This window comes from Leopardus geoffroyi, chromosome D2 (genome assembly GCF_018350155.1).
Source record: "Leopardus geoffroyi isolate Oge1 chromosome D2, O.geoffroyi_Oge1_pat1.0, whole genome shotgun sequence".
NCBI classification, from domain to species: Eukaryota; Metazoa; Chordata; class Mammalia; order Carnivora; family Felidae; genus Leopardus; species Leopardus geoffroyi.
The window spans coordinates 17,180,833-17,197,243 of record NC_059334.1 but is presented as its reverse complement, the minus strand read 5'-3'; the positions used below and the strand labels follow the sequence as shown (position 1 = coordinate 17,197,243).

Sequence of the window (16,411 nt, the reverse complement as noted above, 5' to 3'; positions counted from 1 at the left end):
CCAGGTCACGATCTCGCGGTCCGTGAGTTCGAGCCCCGCGTCAGGCTCTGGGCTGATGGCTCGGAGCCTGGAGCCTGTTTCCGATTCTGTGTCTCCCTCTCTCTCTGCCCCTCCCCCGTTCATGTTCTGTCTCTCTCTGTCCCAAAAATAAATAAACGTTGAAAAAAAAAATTTAAAAAAAAAAAAAAAATTTTTTTTAAAAAACCTCACTCTTAAAAACTGCCAAAGTAGGTATTCTGCCAAGTACTGCCTTTCCAAATAAACTTGGAAAACAGGATGCTGATTCCACTCTTGGTTCAACTCAGGGCTTTTGTGGAGCTCCTCACTTGGCAATGGCTTTGGAGTCCACCTTGGAGCCACATAAAAACGTCAGCCATTTTTACCCCTTTGTTTTGACCAAAACGTTACCGTGTGATAAGATTTTTTGTCATAAAGAAAAACAATGCCAAAAGTGATTACTATCATTGAAGACTTTTTGTTTTTAATGGGTCACAAGCTTTGAGAAGTTCCAGACGCTTTCAGTTAAGTGCAATATAATTTAAAAAATATGATTAGCCATCCATGGTGATTATTCTGGAGAGGACATTAGCTTACATGTAGGTGTGGCTAAAATCCTCTGCTGTGTTACCTGTCACAGTCACATATACCACAAAAGCTGTGTTCTATTTACATAACTTCTTACAGAGATTTCACACACGGGGTAGGCTAAAAATCAAAACTGCTTTTCCCACAAAAACAACTGACAAATTATCACACGTGGTTCTTTCATGACAAAGTAACAGGACACCATTTTTAGAAAATTAAAAAAGGCAACCTAAAGCTAATTACCAGCATTGACAAATCAGTAAATCATGAAGTTTATGAAAAATCATTACATGCAGAGGTACAAAACACCAGTCAGAGCCAATCTAGCATAAATCTCGCTGGCCAGGATTAAACGTCCTTTTCAACAGGCTGGCTATAATTATACTCACAGTGCGATTGGCTCTTCCCACCGTACGCTTATCACCATAAAACACACACACCGCACCGGTACAAATTTTATTATTTCTACTTGACGTTTTCCCCTAAAATAGAAAAGCGGTCTCTAAAATATGAAATAAATTAAGAATAATCTAGAAGTCTCATAGGGGTCCAGTTCCACTACAGAGTTCCTCTATGTCACGAAGTACTTCACTTAGCCACTCGGGAGGAATTTATTTTCTTGATGTCAACCTGGCTCAGAATCAGTGTCCCATTTTTGAATTTTCCAACCTGTCCAATCCGTCCACTTGACAAAATACTGGGAGCTGATTTCTTCTTTTTGACTCTCCTGCAGTTAAAAATTAGAGAAGGGTACTAAAGTTAAGCTTACGAGGAAGGGCTATCGCACCACCAGCCAGGTGGCCGGGGCCCCGCCCCTACAAACTCCGGGTGTCCCCCTGTGCGTCCCCCCCACTGCCCCACCCCAACAACTGCGGGCCTTCACGTGGCCCCAGAAACATGCCGCCTGCTTCCTGCCTCAGGGCCTTTGCATTGGTTTCTTCTACGTGGAATGTTCTCTACAGATCTTGCCAGGCTGCCCCCTCCTCTTCACTCAGTTCTCAACTCAGATGTCACCCCCCTAGAATGACATCCCGGCCCATCCCCGGTGATTTTCTCCTCCGATGCTTTAGTGCCATCTCTTCATAGAACCTGCCGGGGCCTGACATCCCCTCGCTAACCTGTTCGTATGTTTTGGTGTGTTTCCCTCACTACAGTGTAAGCTCCTCAAAGACAAGGAAACTGCCAGTGTGACGATGCCTATATTCCCAACACCCAAGACACCCATATGCCTGGCACGCAGGGGACCCTCAACGGACAGACATGTATGGTCAGAACCAATGACCGCTTGACGGCATATGCAAGCTCACTAGGAGTCCAAGGAAAAGGCCAAGACAAAAGAAGTCGATCTTGAACCAGTAATTCAAGGAGGGAGAAAAGGCATTTTTGAACAAAAGCTAAGAAACAAAAGTAGAGCAACAACATCAATGTCCCGTTACTCAGACCGTGGCGCCCTGCCTACGTGGTGGGTCAAGGAAATGGCAGTACAGACCCAGGCCGTGCTGTCTTATCAGCAGGCTCTTGGCGGGGGGGACACAAGTCTTTTGTTGGAAACGTCAATCTCAGCTTCTCCACCAGTCACTTGAGGTGTCTGGTCTTTGGAAATGGGAGACCGGAGAAAATTCCCAGTTTGGTTCTGAGGTAGCTATTCGATCTTGGGCCATGTCCTACACCTGGTCTTCCCCTCACGGGACTCACTGAGAATCCACGAGGGACTGTGAAGCACTCGAACGGGCTAGAAACACCGCGTAAACTCCAGGTGCTATCTTCACAACTGATCCAGTATGCTTATCCAGATCATTCCACCCCAGTAGCTGATGATGTGTCACTCACCTGTCTTCCTGCCCTTTCCTCTTCTTTTTCTTGAAAATATCTGTGTCCTGGGCCTGATTTCAGAATTTAAGATAATATATGTGTCAATAACGGATAATGGAGATTCAAAAAAAAGACGAGGTTTGTGGTCAAAAGCCAGTAAGCTATCATTTAATATTTTTTTTCAAGTAGGTGTATGAACACAAACTTCGTTTCTTCCTAAAACTCTTTCAGAGTGTGAAAGGTCATTCCAGAAAAGACTGACAGTAGAAACATCGAATCTTCCATTTTAGATGAAAGGGAGTGAGTGTAACCTCTGTTCCTCTGAGGTTTTTCATGGGTCCTCGTGTTCTACACAATGTAAAATGCAATACAGGAGAAAGAGCAAGGCAGCTTATGTTATCCGAGTGGGAGTTTGCTATTTCAGAGCAAACCTTTCATGTAAATATGCCAGGTTACCTGGCTGGTATCACGGAATAAGGCGGACCTGAACAAGTGGAGAAAATGATCCTCTAACTCCAGATTTTACTGTTGTCTACACTGCTTTCCAAGCAGCCGGTCCAGCATTCCACTGTGGCCAAATGCAGCCACCTTTCTGTTCTAGCTTAGGAACGAAAAGGCTATTACTCCTACCATTCTCTTTTCTTCTTCTTTTGCTGCCTTTTTTTCTTTGATTTGCTCCTGCAAGACCTTGTAATTCACATAACTATTTTTGGGAGGCTGAAATAAAAGGAAAAAAAAAAAAGATATCATTTTTTATTTTGCAAAGACCTCCCAGTGACCCATGCCCTGACTTGCCCCGGGCTCTTCCCCCGCTTTTGTATCCTGTCTGATGCTGGAAGACGGAAGCAGCCCCCCACCTGAGCACCCAGCATTATGGCACGTTCCCGTTCCAGGACTCTTTCCTTTCCTTTTCCGTAACCCGTGATCCCAAACCGGTGCACTTCCAAGCGAGCCTGTGGGTACAAAGCAGAATCAGACCCAGGTGCGTTCCAAAGACTCCAGACAGGAGATACATCCCGGGGAGTAACACACGTCAGACACAACGTGCTGTCGCAAGAACTCTGTGGAGGGTGGTTTGCGCAGCCTTGTGGAGGTCTCCGTTCTCCCACGTTTAATTTTGGACAGGTGAAGCAGAGACTTCTCTCCACACAAATTAGCAACAGAATTCGGATTAAACGCAGAGATGCTCTCTGAGTTTCCACTTAAAGGTACCCCTCCAAACACACTCACAAGGAGAAACCATTCCTCATGGAGGTTTCAAATACAGATCTGGGTTTGCTCATTTGTTTAAAGACACTGCAGAGGAAGAGGAAAAAGTCACCAGTGCCCACTCTTAGCAGCTCAATCCCTTCCTCCTCTCTTCTTTTTCATGCATTTTTAAAAACCGAGTTTTGACTACAAAATACACACGCCTGGCTTTTCATACTTACCACTGCATTATTGGCATTGTGGTCACAAGTCCTCGGGTTTTAACTGACAGCCTAATAATCACCAAGAGAAGGTAGTGTGATTTGCTTAGCCATTTACTCAACCACTGGACATGTAAGCATATTCTTGTGTGTGTGTGTGTGTGTGTGTGTGTGTGTGTGTTATAAAGCTGAAAAGATTAACAATTTCAAAACACATACCTTCTCTAAGTTAAATTCTTGTCTATCCACATCACTCCCAAGGATATTAGTTTTGGTCTGAAAAGAAAGAGAATTCTTATTAAGATCATCTGTTACTGTATCATTAGAGTATTTGTCACCAACAGAGTAGTCATGTTTTTTTGTTTTTCAGCTTATTTATTGTGAGAGAGAGTGCACATATGCGTGTGCATGAGCAGGGGAGAGGCAGAGAGAGAGAGGGAGAGAGAGAATCCCAAGCAGGCTCCGATGCAGGGCCTGAACCCTTGAACCAGTAGATCATGATGTGAGCAGAGATCAACAGCCAGACGCTGAACCTACTGAGCCACCCAGGCACCCCCAGGGTAGCCATGTTTTAAAAAGCCCACAAACTGGCCCAGATGTCTACAGACCGAACAATAACACAAGCATGTTGCACAAAAGCCTAATTACCAGTTAATGGAAGAAAAAAAAACCTTTTGAGGTCTCAAAGCTTAAGAAAGGATGAGAAATTTCTTTTAAATTTTTTTTAACATTTATTCTTGAGAGTGAGCGAGACAGAGCACGAGAGAGGGAGAAGCAGAGAGAGAGGGAGACACAGAATCCAAAGCAGGCTCAAGGCTCTGAGCTGTCAACACAGAGCCCGACGTAGGGCTCGAACTCACAAACCAAGAGGCCATGACCTGAGCTGAAGTTGGATGCTTAACCAACTGAGCCAACCAGGCACCCCAGGATGAGAAATTTTTTTTAAATACAAAAATAAAAAAAAATGATGAGAGAGACTAATGTCTGTCTCTCATAAACCGCATGTACAAGATTCTGTTTGGTGCGGGGTTTAAAAAAGGGTGGGTGTTTGAGGGATTCTGGAGGGTAATATTATATTTGAATAATTCTTTCTCTTCTTTCTTCTTCCCATCCAGCCATTAGAATGATGGCTAACAAAACTCTCTTGACTTGAGTATTTCTTTCAGGAACATCAGATTTCTAGAATGGCTTATACTTCCCAAAAGAAAATGATGATACTGCAAAAGCCTGCAAAGCATGTGACTCTTTACATCGATGTATCTACTAGCTACGGTTACTGACCCACAGAATTGACCAGAAGCTTGAGATTTGAAGGAAATACACTGTCACATCTGGTTAACAAGAGCGGTCGCTACTCAACTCCAGCCACCAGATCTGGACCAACGGGAAGCAGGCTCTAAAAAAGAAAAGGCACCCTTCTCCCTCACAGGACAGTGGTGAAGAGGGATGGATGGCTGGCTGCTCTGCTCCCAGGATGGGACCTCCCGCTGCTCCTGCTCAGCAGGTGGGGGTTGGGGGAGGGCCGGGGCTGGGTTGGTTCAGTGCCCTACCCCACACCATGCTGGGAAGTGCCAGAAACACTGCAATCTACAGGTCTCCTGGACTCTCCTTCTGCAAAGGGGAGCTGTATTTCAGCTCAGCCTGTCCCCCCAACCCCTGCTGTGTTTGGGCTGTGTGGGTCAGTCAGTGACTGTTTCCCCAGGGGACAGCCTCTGTCTCCACGAGGCCATGTACTGACCTCACAGAGGGGTTCTTACGATGAAAGTGGATGAAGCGTGCAATGGTAGACGTTAGCGAGGTCCAGTAAACAGGAAGACGTGGCCAATGCTGCGAAGTCACAAGCCTCCTGGGGGGCACCACAACACTGCTCACCTGCTGTCACGCCGCACACGGACTCTTGCGGGCCCACGTGCTGACGGTGACAGACAGAACAGGGCACCACCAAGGATGCTCTAAGCATGCGGCCTCGTTCTGTGCTCTCAGTCCCAATAAATGCACCTTCCGCGTTAGTTTATCAAGATTCCTGACTTTTACTACGCTTACGATTTTCTTCGATCGTGTATTGCACAGACTCAAATGCCTTAATTAGGACCACGGGCACGTGGAGGATGCCAGGCACCTCCATTCATTTATCCCAGAAAGTCTTACTTCCTGTTCCATGACTGGAAAAAGTCTACATCTACCTTGAAGGTAAAAACTCTTCTCCACTGGTACGCGCGTCTAATCTACTCAATATGATGAACACTAATACCACTTTTGGAAAACAAATGGCTTAAGTCTTAATGACTTCAGGATCATCCAGATCCTCAAATACAAATTATATGTTAAAAAGAAACACCGTAGGGGTGCCCTGGTGGCTCGGTCAGTTGAGTGTCCGACTCCTGTCTCAGGTCATGATCCCAGGGTTGTGGGATCAAGCCCCACGTCGGGCTCTGTGCTGATCATGGAGCCGGCTTGGGATTCTGCCTTCCTCTGTCCCTCCTCGCACCCCACCCCCGTCGCGCTGCCCCTCTAACCCACGTGTGCTCGAAGATAAAATTTAGAAAGAAAAAAGGAAAGCTGTATGCTGGTCACAGATCTCCAAAATCCCATGAAACATTTACCTCCATTTCTAAGTATTGAAGTAGTTCTTTCTCTTTCTTCTTCTGTCCCAACCATCCAATCAAGTAATGGCTAAACTCTTTCAAGTTGAAAATTTCTTTCAGGAACATCAGATTTCCAGCAATACTGGAGATGTCACAGATGCCCCTGACTGACTATTACTAGAAGATCAGCACGAGGAAGGAAGCGCTGTAATAAAATTCCTAGCCACCTGTGCTACAGTCACCGCAGGGCTGAAACCCCTGGGTCTGGGGGAGAAATTGGCCCCCAAAGGACAGGGGCATGGCTTCTGATGTCCCTGCTTCCCCCAACGCCAGCCCACAGATTACCCAGTCCTTGCATGCAGGCGTCTGTTTATCTTGGCCGTGGGGACACCTGGGCCGAGGGACTGTGGAGACCTGAGTGGCAGGCCTGGCCTCACACAGATCATCTTGCTGTTCCCAAGCCCTGTATCAACATGTCACTAGAAACTCCTCAGCTTTGTAGCCGTCGATGTATTTGAGAAAAGGTCTGGATTCTAGATCTTTGTTTATTTATCTTTTCATTTTTATTAAAAACAAATTTTTTTAATGTTTATTTTTGAGAGAGAAAGAGCACGAGCTGGGGACGGGCACAGAGAGAGAGGGAGACCGAGAATCCAAAGCGGGCTCCGCGTCGACAGCACAGAGCCTGATACGGGGCTTGAACCCACGAACCGTGAGATCATGACCCAAGCAGAAGTCGGACACTTAATTGACTGAGTCATCCAGGCGCCCCTCTAGATCCTTGTTTACAATAAAAATAAACATTTGGAAAATAATTCTTAGCTAATTATTTTGTGATGCTGAATCCATAGGCATGACCCCCCCCCCCCCCCCCCCACCATTACCTAACTTTTATTCACAGCTTTAAAGCCACTTCAGTACATTATTCATAACGTATTGCCTGGTAGAGAAACAATCGGTGGTTTTCCCTGTTTTCTTGCCCCTTGGACCCACTGCAGTAGGAGGCACAGCACCTGCAGACAATACCGGGTCCTCTTCTGCTTCTAGGCTTTGCTGCCTACCTGAAGCTAGACGGGGCCACATGACCTTCTGTGGCCAAAGAAGTGTGAGCAGAAAGGAAGTGTGCCCCTTGCACATGGAGCCTCTCTCTACCAGTCATCTGTTGACTCCCCTTCTTCACCAAAGCAACTAAGAACCTTCCAAATGGTGGAGCCCCTATTATCCCCAGCCCCTAGCTGAGGACAGCGTAGGGCAGAGCAGTCTGTCCTTAGGAGATATAAAAATAATTAATTTTTGCCTTCGAACCACTAAGATGGAGGGACTATGTTATTAAACCACAGCCTAATCTAACTTGACCGGCAAAGCCTTACTGTCCCACACACAGGAAAGAGAAATGTCTGCAGATTTTGAGAACTTGCGTGTTAGGCTATAAAGAAAGAAAGCTGTGGAAAGAAGAAACCGTTTGGGAGAAATGCACAGGGACGATGGATAAAGGCCCGCAGCCTCCTAGGCTCAGTGAACTCATCCATGGGTTGACTTGCTGACCACAAGTACTTTCTCCTGCACTGGTTAGATTCTTTTATTCTATCAGCTACACTGTCCAACCTTTGTCCAATTAGAGAGTAGCTGGCGAAATAAACAGTCTCCTTTTAAAAAGCAAGCAGTTCTGGGGCACCTGGATGGCTTAGTCAGTTAAGCGTCCAACTCTCCGTCTCGGCGCAGGTCTTGATCTCATGGTCGTGAGTTCAAGCCCTGCACTGGGCTCCGTGCTGGGCATGGAGCCTCCTTAAAAATATGAATAAAAAATATAAATACAAAGTATGTATCTACATAACTGTATTTATAAAAATATAATAACATATATGTAATTTAAATGCAAGCAGTTCCAAGAGCATCAGGAAATGTACTCTGATCTTCTTGAGGAGAAGTTTCTTCAACTACATTACTCTTACACCTATCTGACACTGGATCTCGCAAAGAACAGGGGTGTGGAACAAAGTAAGAAACCTGGGGAAATAACTTGGGGACAGGTCTTTCTATCTAGTGAAGATGCTGGGAAGCAGTGCACTTGTGTTACTCAAAGGACAGAGAGCCTAACCTGACCTGTATTCTCTCTTTCTGGCGTAGTGGTGAGGCACACAGCTCTCACACAGCCAGAAACCCCGGGGCCCGAACCTGAGCTCTGGTATTTACTTCACATCCATAATCCTTTGTGTGGAATCCTTAGAAAATTAAGAAGTTTTCACATTTTAGAAAGGTAATACCGTGACTACACTGAATATCATACGTCATTTCCAGTGGGGGCCGAGACAGCAACCCATAATCCATTAAGCACGTTCACATTTCTGCAGCAGGATCTATGAATATTCATGCCAAATGCAACAAACAGAAATAATTCCTAAGCCTCATCTGAGTTCAGTTCAGGTTTTGCTGCCAAATAAATCTATCTGCATCAAACTTCGAAACGAAACATTAACTGTGACTTCCAAAGCTCCGGGGTTCTGGGATTGCAGGTATGCAGGTATGGGGCGGCTGACTGTTTAAACGCAGGCACGCACCCTCACCTCTCCAGGCATCGATTTCCTCTGTAACATGAAGACAGGGCGCATGAATTGTGAGGATTCCACGAGATAACGAATTAGGGAACAGAAATCGTCACTCGTGGAACGCAGTAAGCACCAGCGCATCTTGGTAATTAGGAGTGATTGGCTACCTGCTCAGGAACAGTCTACAGGCACCTGGGTCCAGGCCCCAGGAGCCAACAGCCCCTTCTGATCTAGAGTCCACCGTCCTATTACTTCTGTTGTCTTTCTTACCCCTTTTCTATGGAGGCCACAAAGGAGGCTAAGGTTCAGGGCAGGGGCCGATGTTAAGGCTGGAAAAAACACTGGTGAGACATCCCTGTGAGCCAAACAACACTCGCATCATCTCCAGCCACACCCGATGCTTTCATTTCTCAAGACCCCTCCTCGTAGGCAGCCTCGCACCCGTTCACGGTGCTCATTCCTCATATTCCGTCAGGCCACCCATCCTGACCCAGCACCACTGCGGTAAACTCCCGATTCAGCTCCTGCGGGCCTCTGCTACCACTTCCCTGTAATCTAGTTACCACACAGAGGCCTGAGTGATGTTTAAAAGGTGAAGTCAGATCACCTCATGCCCTTAAAACTCTCTGCTGGCTTTCCACATACTTTAAACTGAACTCCAAAGGTCTTACCATTGCTTACGAGACCCGGCAGGGGCTGGCCTTGGCCTGTTCCTCCACCACAGCTCACACCATTCTCCTCTCTGTCCTCCTCCACTAGGCTTCCAGCTTCCAGAACACATTAGGCCCTCTCACGCATCCGGACGCTGGCAATGCTGTGTACTCTCCACCCGCGTTAGTCTCCCGGCTCCTTTCTCTGACAAACCTCAGCAGAGCTTTGTCACCTTCTCCTGAGACTTCCACCGACTCTACCGAAAGGAGGTTCTGCCTGCTACTCTCAAGACCCTATTTCTTTTCCTTCAGAAGGTTTATAACTTTTTAATTATATTATTAATTTACCTGGAGTTTGGTTGACCCCACCAGTAGAGAATTTACTCCATGAGGGCAGAGGACTCTCTCTCGTTCACCATTGGATCTTCTGGGTCTGACAAATAGTTGGCACCCAAATTATTTGTGGAATAAGTAAGTACACAGGTGATCTTTTACCTACTATTTCCTGATAGACTACTTCTATAGTCACTCCATTGTAAAAAGGATATGATTAGGAAGTTCATCTGTAGGTTAGACACCTGGGATGGGTAAAATGTTACATAAATGGTGGCCAAGTTCCCAGATGAACCCATTAAAAGGGGTGATGTCAGCGGGGAGGGTTTCCCCCCACAGCCAACAAGCAATCCTCCCACACCAGCTATAATCCAACTCTGTCTGGAGACAGCACCACACTGCACAGATTAAGGGCTCAGTCCTACAAGACTGTCCCTCGCTTCATATGCTGCAAGCCCACGTTGTTACCTGTACTTAGGACTGGCTACCCACAGGTTACAAGTCCCCACGACTCTTTCCTTGGGTTGGATGAATTTGCTAGAGCAGCTCACAGAACTCAGGAAACCTGTCTAACTGACTAGATTGCTGATTTATTACAGAAGGATACAAGTCAGGAACAGCCAGATCGGGGAGACGCACAGAGTACAGCAGGTGGGACAGGACAAGGCACTCCCATGTCCTCTCTGAGCATGTCACTCGCTAAGCACCTACAAGTGTTCACCAACCCACAAGCTTTCCAAACCCTTTTGCGTTTATAGAGGCTTCACTACCTAAGTATGATGGACTAAATCGCTGGCCATTGGCAATAACTTCAACCTCCAGCCCTTTACCTCTCCTCAGAGGTCAGAGAGACAGGATTGAAAGTTCCAAACCTCTTGTCATGGGGTGGGTTCACCTGGCAGTCTGTCCCATCTTTACAGCCTTTCCAACTCACTCATTACAAAAGATACCTTTACTGCTCTTATCACCTAGGAAAGTCCAAGGGTTATAAGGGTTTTGTGCCTGAAACAGGGGACAAAGAAAACATAAATAGATATATACAGATACAGATACAGATATAGATATATACATACACACACACACACACCAAGTATATATATATATATATATATATACATATATATATATATATATATTTTCTTATTATAAATCACCATACCACACCATGAAAAACTGTTTCAATACACAATGCAGTTTAATCACAGTATTTATGGCACAAGCCTAAGTTCTAGGGAAAGACGGTCACTTCCTGGGTTCAGGCAGGGCCAGCTGGGTTATCTAACTGGTTAGTACCTCTCAAATATTCTCCAAAGACGACCAGCTGACTCCATGCAGGCTATCATTATTATACTTCTTTGCTGATTCCATGTCTGTTTGAACTGTCCTACAATGACCTGTAAGCTTTCAGAGAGCAGGGGCCACAACTATCTTTTACTATGTTGTACAAACTCTTAGCATGGCATCACATATCCCAATTACTCCCAGCTGACTGACTGTTCCTTACCTGGCATTCCCTAGATCCAGGATATGCCATTAATAAGCAGTGTTGTATTCGTTTGTATTTATTTACATGTTGCAATGCCAACAGGCTGAAGTCTTTTTACAGGCATATGTGTTTTTACTGTGTTCATATCCCGTCTCCTTAGCCAGACACATTCACATTTTCAAAAGAATCAATTTTAGGGGCTCTTGGGTGGCTCAGTTCGTTAAGCGTCCGACTTCAGCTCAGGTCATGATCTCGCGGTTCTTGAGTTTGAGCCCCGCATCGCTCAGAGCCGGGAGCTTGTTCAGATTTTGTGTCTCCCTCTCTCTCTCTGCCCCTCCCCCACTTGCACGCTCACACGCTCTCTCTTTCTCTCTCTCAAAATTAAACATAAAAAAAGTTCTAAGGATCAATTTTAAAAAGGAGGAAAGGGCAGAACGGCCAAGGGCAACTGAGAAGTTTCATTAGGGTCAGGAAGTCCAAAATGTCCAATGAGCTGAGGTTCCTGAGAAAAGCCAACTACAATGAAAAAGGGATCAGTTAGAATTGGAAGAAAATGAATCTAACAGCCTGATGCAGATGATCTATTATTAAGAGACAGAGAAATGCATTCATTCAATGCTAACCTTTTTGTCCTTTCCACTAGAAAACTTTCCATTCTAGAGAGAACACAAGCAGGTGTAGGAGGAAACAAAAGACCGAGGACCTGAGGAAATGAGGGAGGGTACTCAGATGCTTTGCTAAACTCCCCAAATGCAGAATTATATATAATGCAAAGCACTGTTTCCCAACCTTTCTCACTGCACGGCACACACAGAAAATACTAACATTTGTATGGCACACTAGGGGACACTATGATAATATTGATCTCTTGTGAGTTTCCCTGGCTGATCAGCTTGGGAGTTCCTGCTGGCTGAAGGACCAAGGGAATCCGTTTCCTAGTCCACCTCTAACAGTGCCCAGTGCCCCAGCATTTGGAGTATGAGTTGGGAACTGACCGGGAATCCTAAAATAAAGGTAGATTATTACAAAAAGCACTATTAATCTTTGAGGAAGAGATCCTGATGAGGATCACTTCACTTGACATGAAGTGCTACCTGAATTCTAGGAAAGATTATACAGATGGTTTTTAAATCGTAAAAAAGATGTGGTAAGCACTGGACACCGACCAGCACATGCACACACGTGTTCACTGAGAACCACGCAAGCCTGACTGTCTTTGCAGTGGGTTAAGTTGTGGTCTCCAAAGAGACATGTTCTAAACCCCCAGAATCAATGAATGGATCTTATTGGGGGAAAAGGGTCTTTGTAGTGTAATTAAGGATCTCATGACAAGACCCATTCTAGATTTCGGGTGGGCCCTAAATCCAATGACAGCTGTCCTTTGAAGAGACAGAGGGAGATTTAAGACTCAGACATATAGAGAAGAAGGCCATGTGTAGACACAGGCAGAGGTTAGGGTGACGCAGCCACAGGCCAACGAACACTTAGAGCCACCAGCAGCTGAAAGAAGGAAGGATTCTCTTTCAGAGCGGAAGGTGCCTAGCCAGCCAACACCTTGATTCTGGCCTTCTGGTCTCTAGAACTGTGAGAGAATGAATTTCTGCCCAGCAGCCCTAGAAACTAATACAATCCCCTTTTCCGTTTACGATAGACAGAAGTTTATAGGACATGAAGAATGCAACAGAAATAGAGTCCCTGGAGTTCTGCAATGAATTTGACCAAACCATAATGATATCCTTGTGGGCAAAGCTGGATAAGCAACCATACCTCTCTCCTGGACTGAATTTTGAGTGAGACTTCCAAACTCAGTCTGAGATTACTGCTCAGTGCAATCAAACTGCTTTCCGTGAGAAGGGGAGTTCCTTGAGAGGGAGCAGTTTTGTCTATTTTGTTCAATGCTGGAACCCAGTGCCTACAATAGCAGCCAGAAATAGTGGCTGAATGACTCCGTTTTCTCAGAGCACAGTTAAGCAGAAGCCCCAGGCGCATGAAAGGGTCAACTCGGCAGGCTTGCGTTGGAATATTGTCTGATAAGAGTGTTTTTACATCCCTGAGCCCCTGAGTCAAGGCTGCCCGGATAGTTTACACTAGCCATGGGATTTATGGTGAACACGTCCTTTTTCCTGGGGGTCTAAGAGCTTCAATAACTAAGGTCAGTCTGGATGTCTACACAACCGACCCCCAATAAAAACCCTGGACACCCAGGCTGGAGTGAACTTCCCTGGTCGGCAACACTTCCGACCTGCTGTCACGAATCACTGCGGGTGGAAATTAAACGCATCCCACGCAACTCCACTCGGTAGGGACCTCTGGACACCTGCACCTGGTTTCCTTCAGACTTGGCCACGTGCACCTTTTCCCTTCGCTAGTTTTCCTCTATATCCTTTTGCTGTAATAATTTGTGACCGTGACAATGACTATAGCCAAGTCCTGACTCCTGTGAATGCTTTTAGCCAATCCTCAAGCCTGAGGGTTGTTCTGGGGACCTCTGACACGGTCTGTAAAAGTACTCATCTAGGTGCGCCTGGCTGGCTCAGTCGGAAAAGCATGTGACTCTTGATCTCGAGGTCAGGAGTTCGAGCTCCGTGGAGGGGAGGGGAGGGTAGAGATTACTTAAATAAATAAAAAATTTTAACAAAGAAACAAAAAGATACTTCTCTACAACTGCAATATCAGGGTTTCCAACACATACATTGAAACTAACCAACTCATTACCTGTGTGTTTTCATCTTGATCCCGCTTCCCTTTCCTTTTTTTATTTCTGCTGTGAAATTCTATCACTTGTACTCGCTCCCTGCTGTTCCTCAGTGTTGAGGGAGATGCCGTAGCACTAGAGGCGTCTGGTCCTGAAGGAGAGCTGGTGGGGGTCACAGCAGGAACACCCTGCAGCTCTTCCCTGAGTTCCTTGAAGAAGCTGGAGACTCTCTTCCTTTGGCCTCTCACGGGAGAACCAGGTACAGGAGCTGGGTCTGCTGCCAAGGTCACTGGAGTCCCTACAACTCTCCTCTTGTTTTCTCCCTTCTTTCTGATCCTTTTCTCTTCTGCCTCATCTTCTGTCTCCCCTGTTTGTTCAAACACAGAGTGGAAAGATAAATATTTTTGGTTCTATCGAATGAGATGAAGGCACTTGTACATACGCCACAGCTATCAACACCCAGAAATACAAAGAAAAAAAAAACACGATTTCTTTTCCTTCAGATAGGGATATATTTGCACAATTCATAGAATTCCAAAATGCGTGGGGCGCCTGGGTGGTTCAGTTGGTTAGGCGTCTGCCTTTGGCGCAGGTCATGATCTCGCAGTTCGTGGTGAGTGTGGGCCCCACATCCAGAGCCTGCTTCAGACCCCCTGCCTCCCTCTCTCTCTCTCTATCAAAAATCAATAAACATTAAAAAAGAAAAGAATCCAAAATGCAACATCTTTTCCTAGGTAACTGACTGTATCCATGCCTTTGACCCTTGCAGCATAATAAGTTCTCACCTTGTTCCGTAATAAAAGTGACATCAAGGCAATAATCCCAGGAACTGGTAATCCCAATTGGCTCACGTTTTGTGCTGAAAATGTCTGCCACTGCAGCTGGTGTTTCGTTTTATTTGGTTTTTTAACACTTTCTAGGGGTATAGGTAAGTATCACAGTCTTCCTATCGTCCAGAGTAGAAGTCCATACAAATACAGGGACTGTACATACGAGAGAGTCTGAGGATTGGAACCCAGGCTCTGCAAATTACTAGCTAGGTGAGCTTTGGGAAACATTTTAACCTCTAGTGCTGGTTTCTCCATTTGTAATAATGGGATTAAGGACAGGATCAAGTTCACTGGGTTGTGAAAATTAAATGAGTAAATACATGAAAAATATGGAGTGCGTGGGAAATTCTCTATACTTTTAGCTATTGTGTTTACTGTTTAAATAAACTGATCATTTTGAGCAATGGCTCCAAACTAAAATAGCTTTTGAAACATCACCTGACAAATTTAAGAAATGCTTGCTCCTTAAGGGCGTTAACGCCTAACAATCATCTCTGTTGCATGAACAAGGGATGTCGCCTTCCCTGGAGAAAGTTCTTCAGTGTGTGGAACTGTCTTCCTACTAAAGTGCCTGGTGGTTGCCAATCCCAATGACCTTTTTGTATTTCCTTTTCCCTAGTCAAGATAAAAGGAGAGCACAGGCTGGCCCACTTAATGAAGAAAAGCCTGCAGCAAAAAAGCTTCCCGTGAAAACGTTCTCTGAAGTCCGTGGGGGAGGAACACATTGAAGGATGGGGCACCAACGTCATAAGGTGGTACCAGGGCACCAGGATCACCGAGTTTGGGGGAGAATGTGGGGTGGGCAGTGGGCTTCCCAGAGGGCCGAGAAATGTGAAAGGGTGGGCTATTCCGAGAACCCTTTAAACCTGACAGCCTTGGTGCTCATGACGAGTAACTAAGTGGTGCCCACACTCAGGGGCGACGTGGGAGGCTGTTTTCGTAAAGAGTAACAACAGACGCTGAAGGTGGGGGCGGGGGGGGGGGGAGAAAGGGGGAACTAGGACGCAGGTGTGTGCTGAACCCATCCTGGGAACCAGGTCGGCAAAGGGAGGGGTGCTCCACATGCAAGAACCTTTAGTCTTGAACGCCGAAGGCGACCCAGTTCGGAAGGCACAGCAGACACCTCGGCTACAAGTCCGCTCTCCACGTGGGCTACGAGGCCCCTCACTCACCGAAGTCGTAGAGGTTCCGGAGCAGGGCATCCAGAAGTGTCTGAGAACCCGGAGGCGCGGGGGCCTCCGATCCCCGCTCCTGGGCCATGGCGGGGTCTGCCACCGCCGTGCGGCCCAGAGCCCGCCCGGACGCCCACACTTCCGAGTTCTGACGCGCTGCGCGCGCGCGCGTGCGTCGCAGGTCCCGGCGCGGCTTCCGTCCTGGTTAAGATGGCGGCGCCCGGGGTCCTGAAGAGCGGCCGCAGAGGGTGCCGCCGCCCTAGGCGAGGTCGGGCCGCCCTGCGCGGAAGAACCGCCCCCAGCAGCAT

At 46.5% G+C, this 16,411-nt stretch overlaps 2 protein-coding genes across 7 annotated transcripts in view; one reads left to right on the top strand and one right to left on the bottom strand.

Annotated features, from left to right (window-relative positions):
- Positions 1-455: 455 nt before the first annotated feature.
- On the bottom strand, positions 456-16,291 carry CD2H1orf131 (chromosome D2 C1orf131 homolog). 6 transcript variants are annotated; one of them, XR_006701429.1, is made up of 9 exons: positions 16,104-16,291; positions 14,122-14,468; positions 4,026-4,082; positions 3,828-3,878; positions 3,628-3,693; positions 3,255-3,350; positions 3,028-3,114; positions 2,416-2,468; positions 456-1,312 (listed from the first exon to the last, which is right to left on the bottom strand). XR_006701429.1 is itself a non-coding variant. In XM_045437378.1 (7 exons), exons 1-7 carry the CDS (start codon positions 16,189-16,191, stop codon positions 1,174-1,176), a joined length of 867 nt encoding a protein of 288 aa, XP_045293334.1. In that variant the 5' UTR covers positions 16,192-16,291; the 3' UTR covers positions 456-1,173. The 6 variants fall into 6 exon arrangements, 1 of the variants encoding a protein (XP_045293334.1); XR_006701427.1 differs by having other exon boundaries at positions 3,255-3,693; XR_006701426.1 differs by having other exon boundaries at positions 3,628-4,082.
- The window catches only part of GNPAT (glyceronephosphate O-acyltransferase), a 34,440-nt gene continuing 33,676 nt past the window's right edge, over positions 15,648-16,411 (top strand). The window contains exon 1 of the mRNA XM_045437376.1: positions 15,648-15,683. Within this exon, the coding sequence (XP_045293332.1) occupies positions 15,663-15,683 (21 nt within the window). The 5' untranslated portion in view covers positions 15,648-15,662. The remainder of the gene's footprint in view (positions 15,684-16,411) is intronic.

Bases quoted from the DNA above. Each gene is read 5' to 3' on its own strand.
- CD2H1orf131 (XM_045437378.1), bottom strand. From the start codon at position 16,191: ATGGCCCAGGAGCGGGGATCGGAGGCCCCCGCGCCTCCGGGTTCTCAG. The intron at 3,351-4,025 runs GTATGTGTTTTG...TTGTACCCACAG, and splicing joins AAGAATTTAACTTAGAGAAG to GCTCGCTTGGAAGTGCACCG. The intron at 3,115-3,254 runs GTGGGGGGCTGC...CTTTTATTTCAG, and splicing joins CCATAATGCTGGGTGCTCAG to CCTCCCAAAAATAGTTATGT.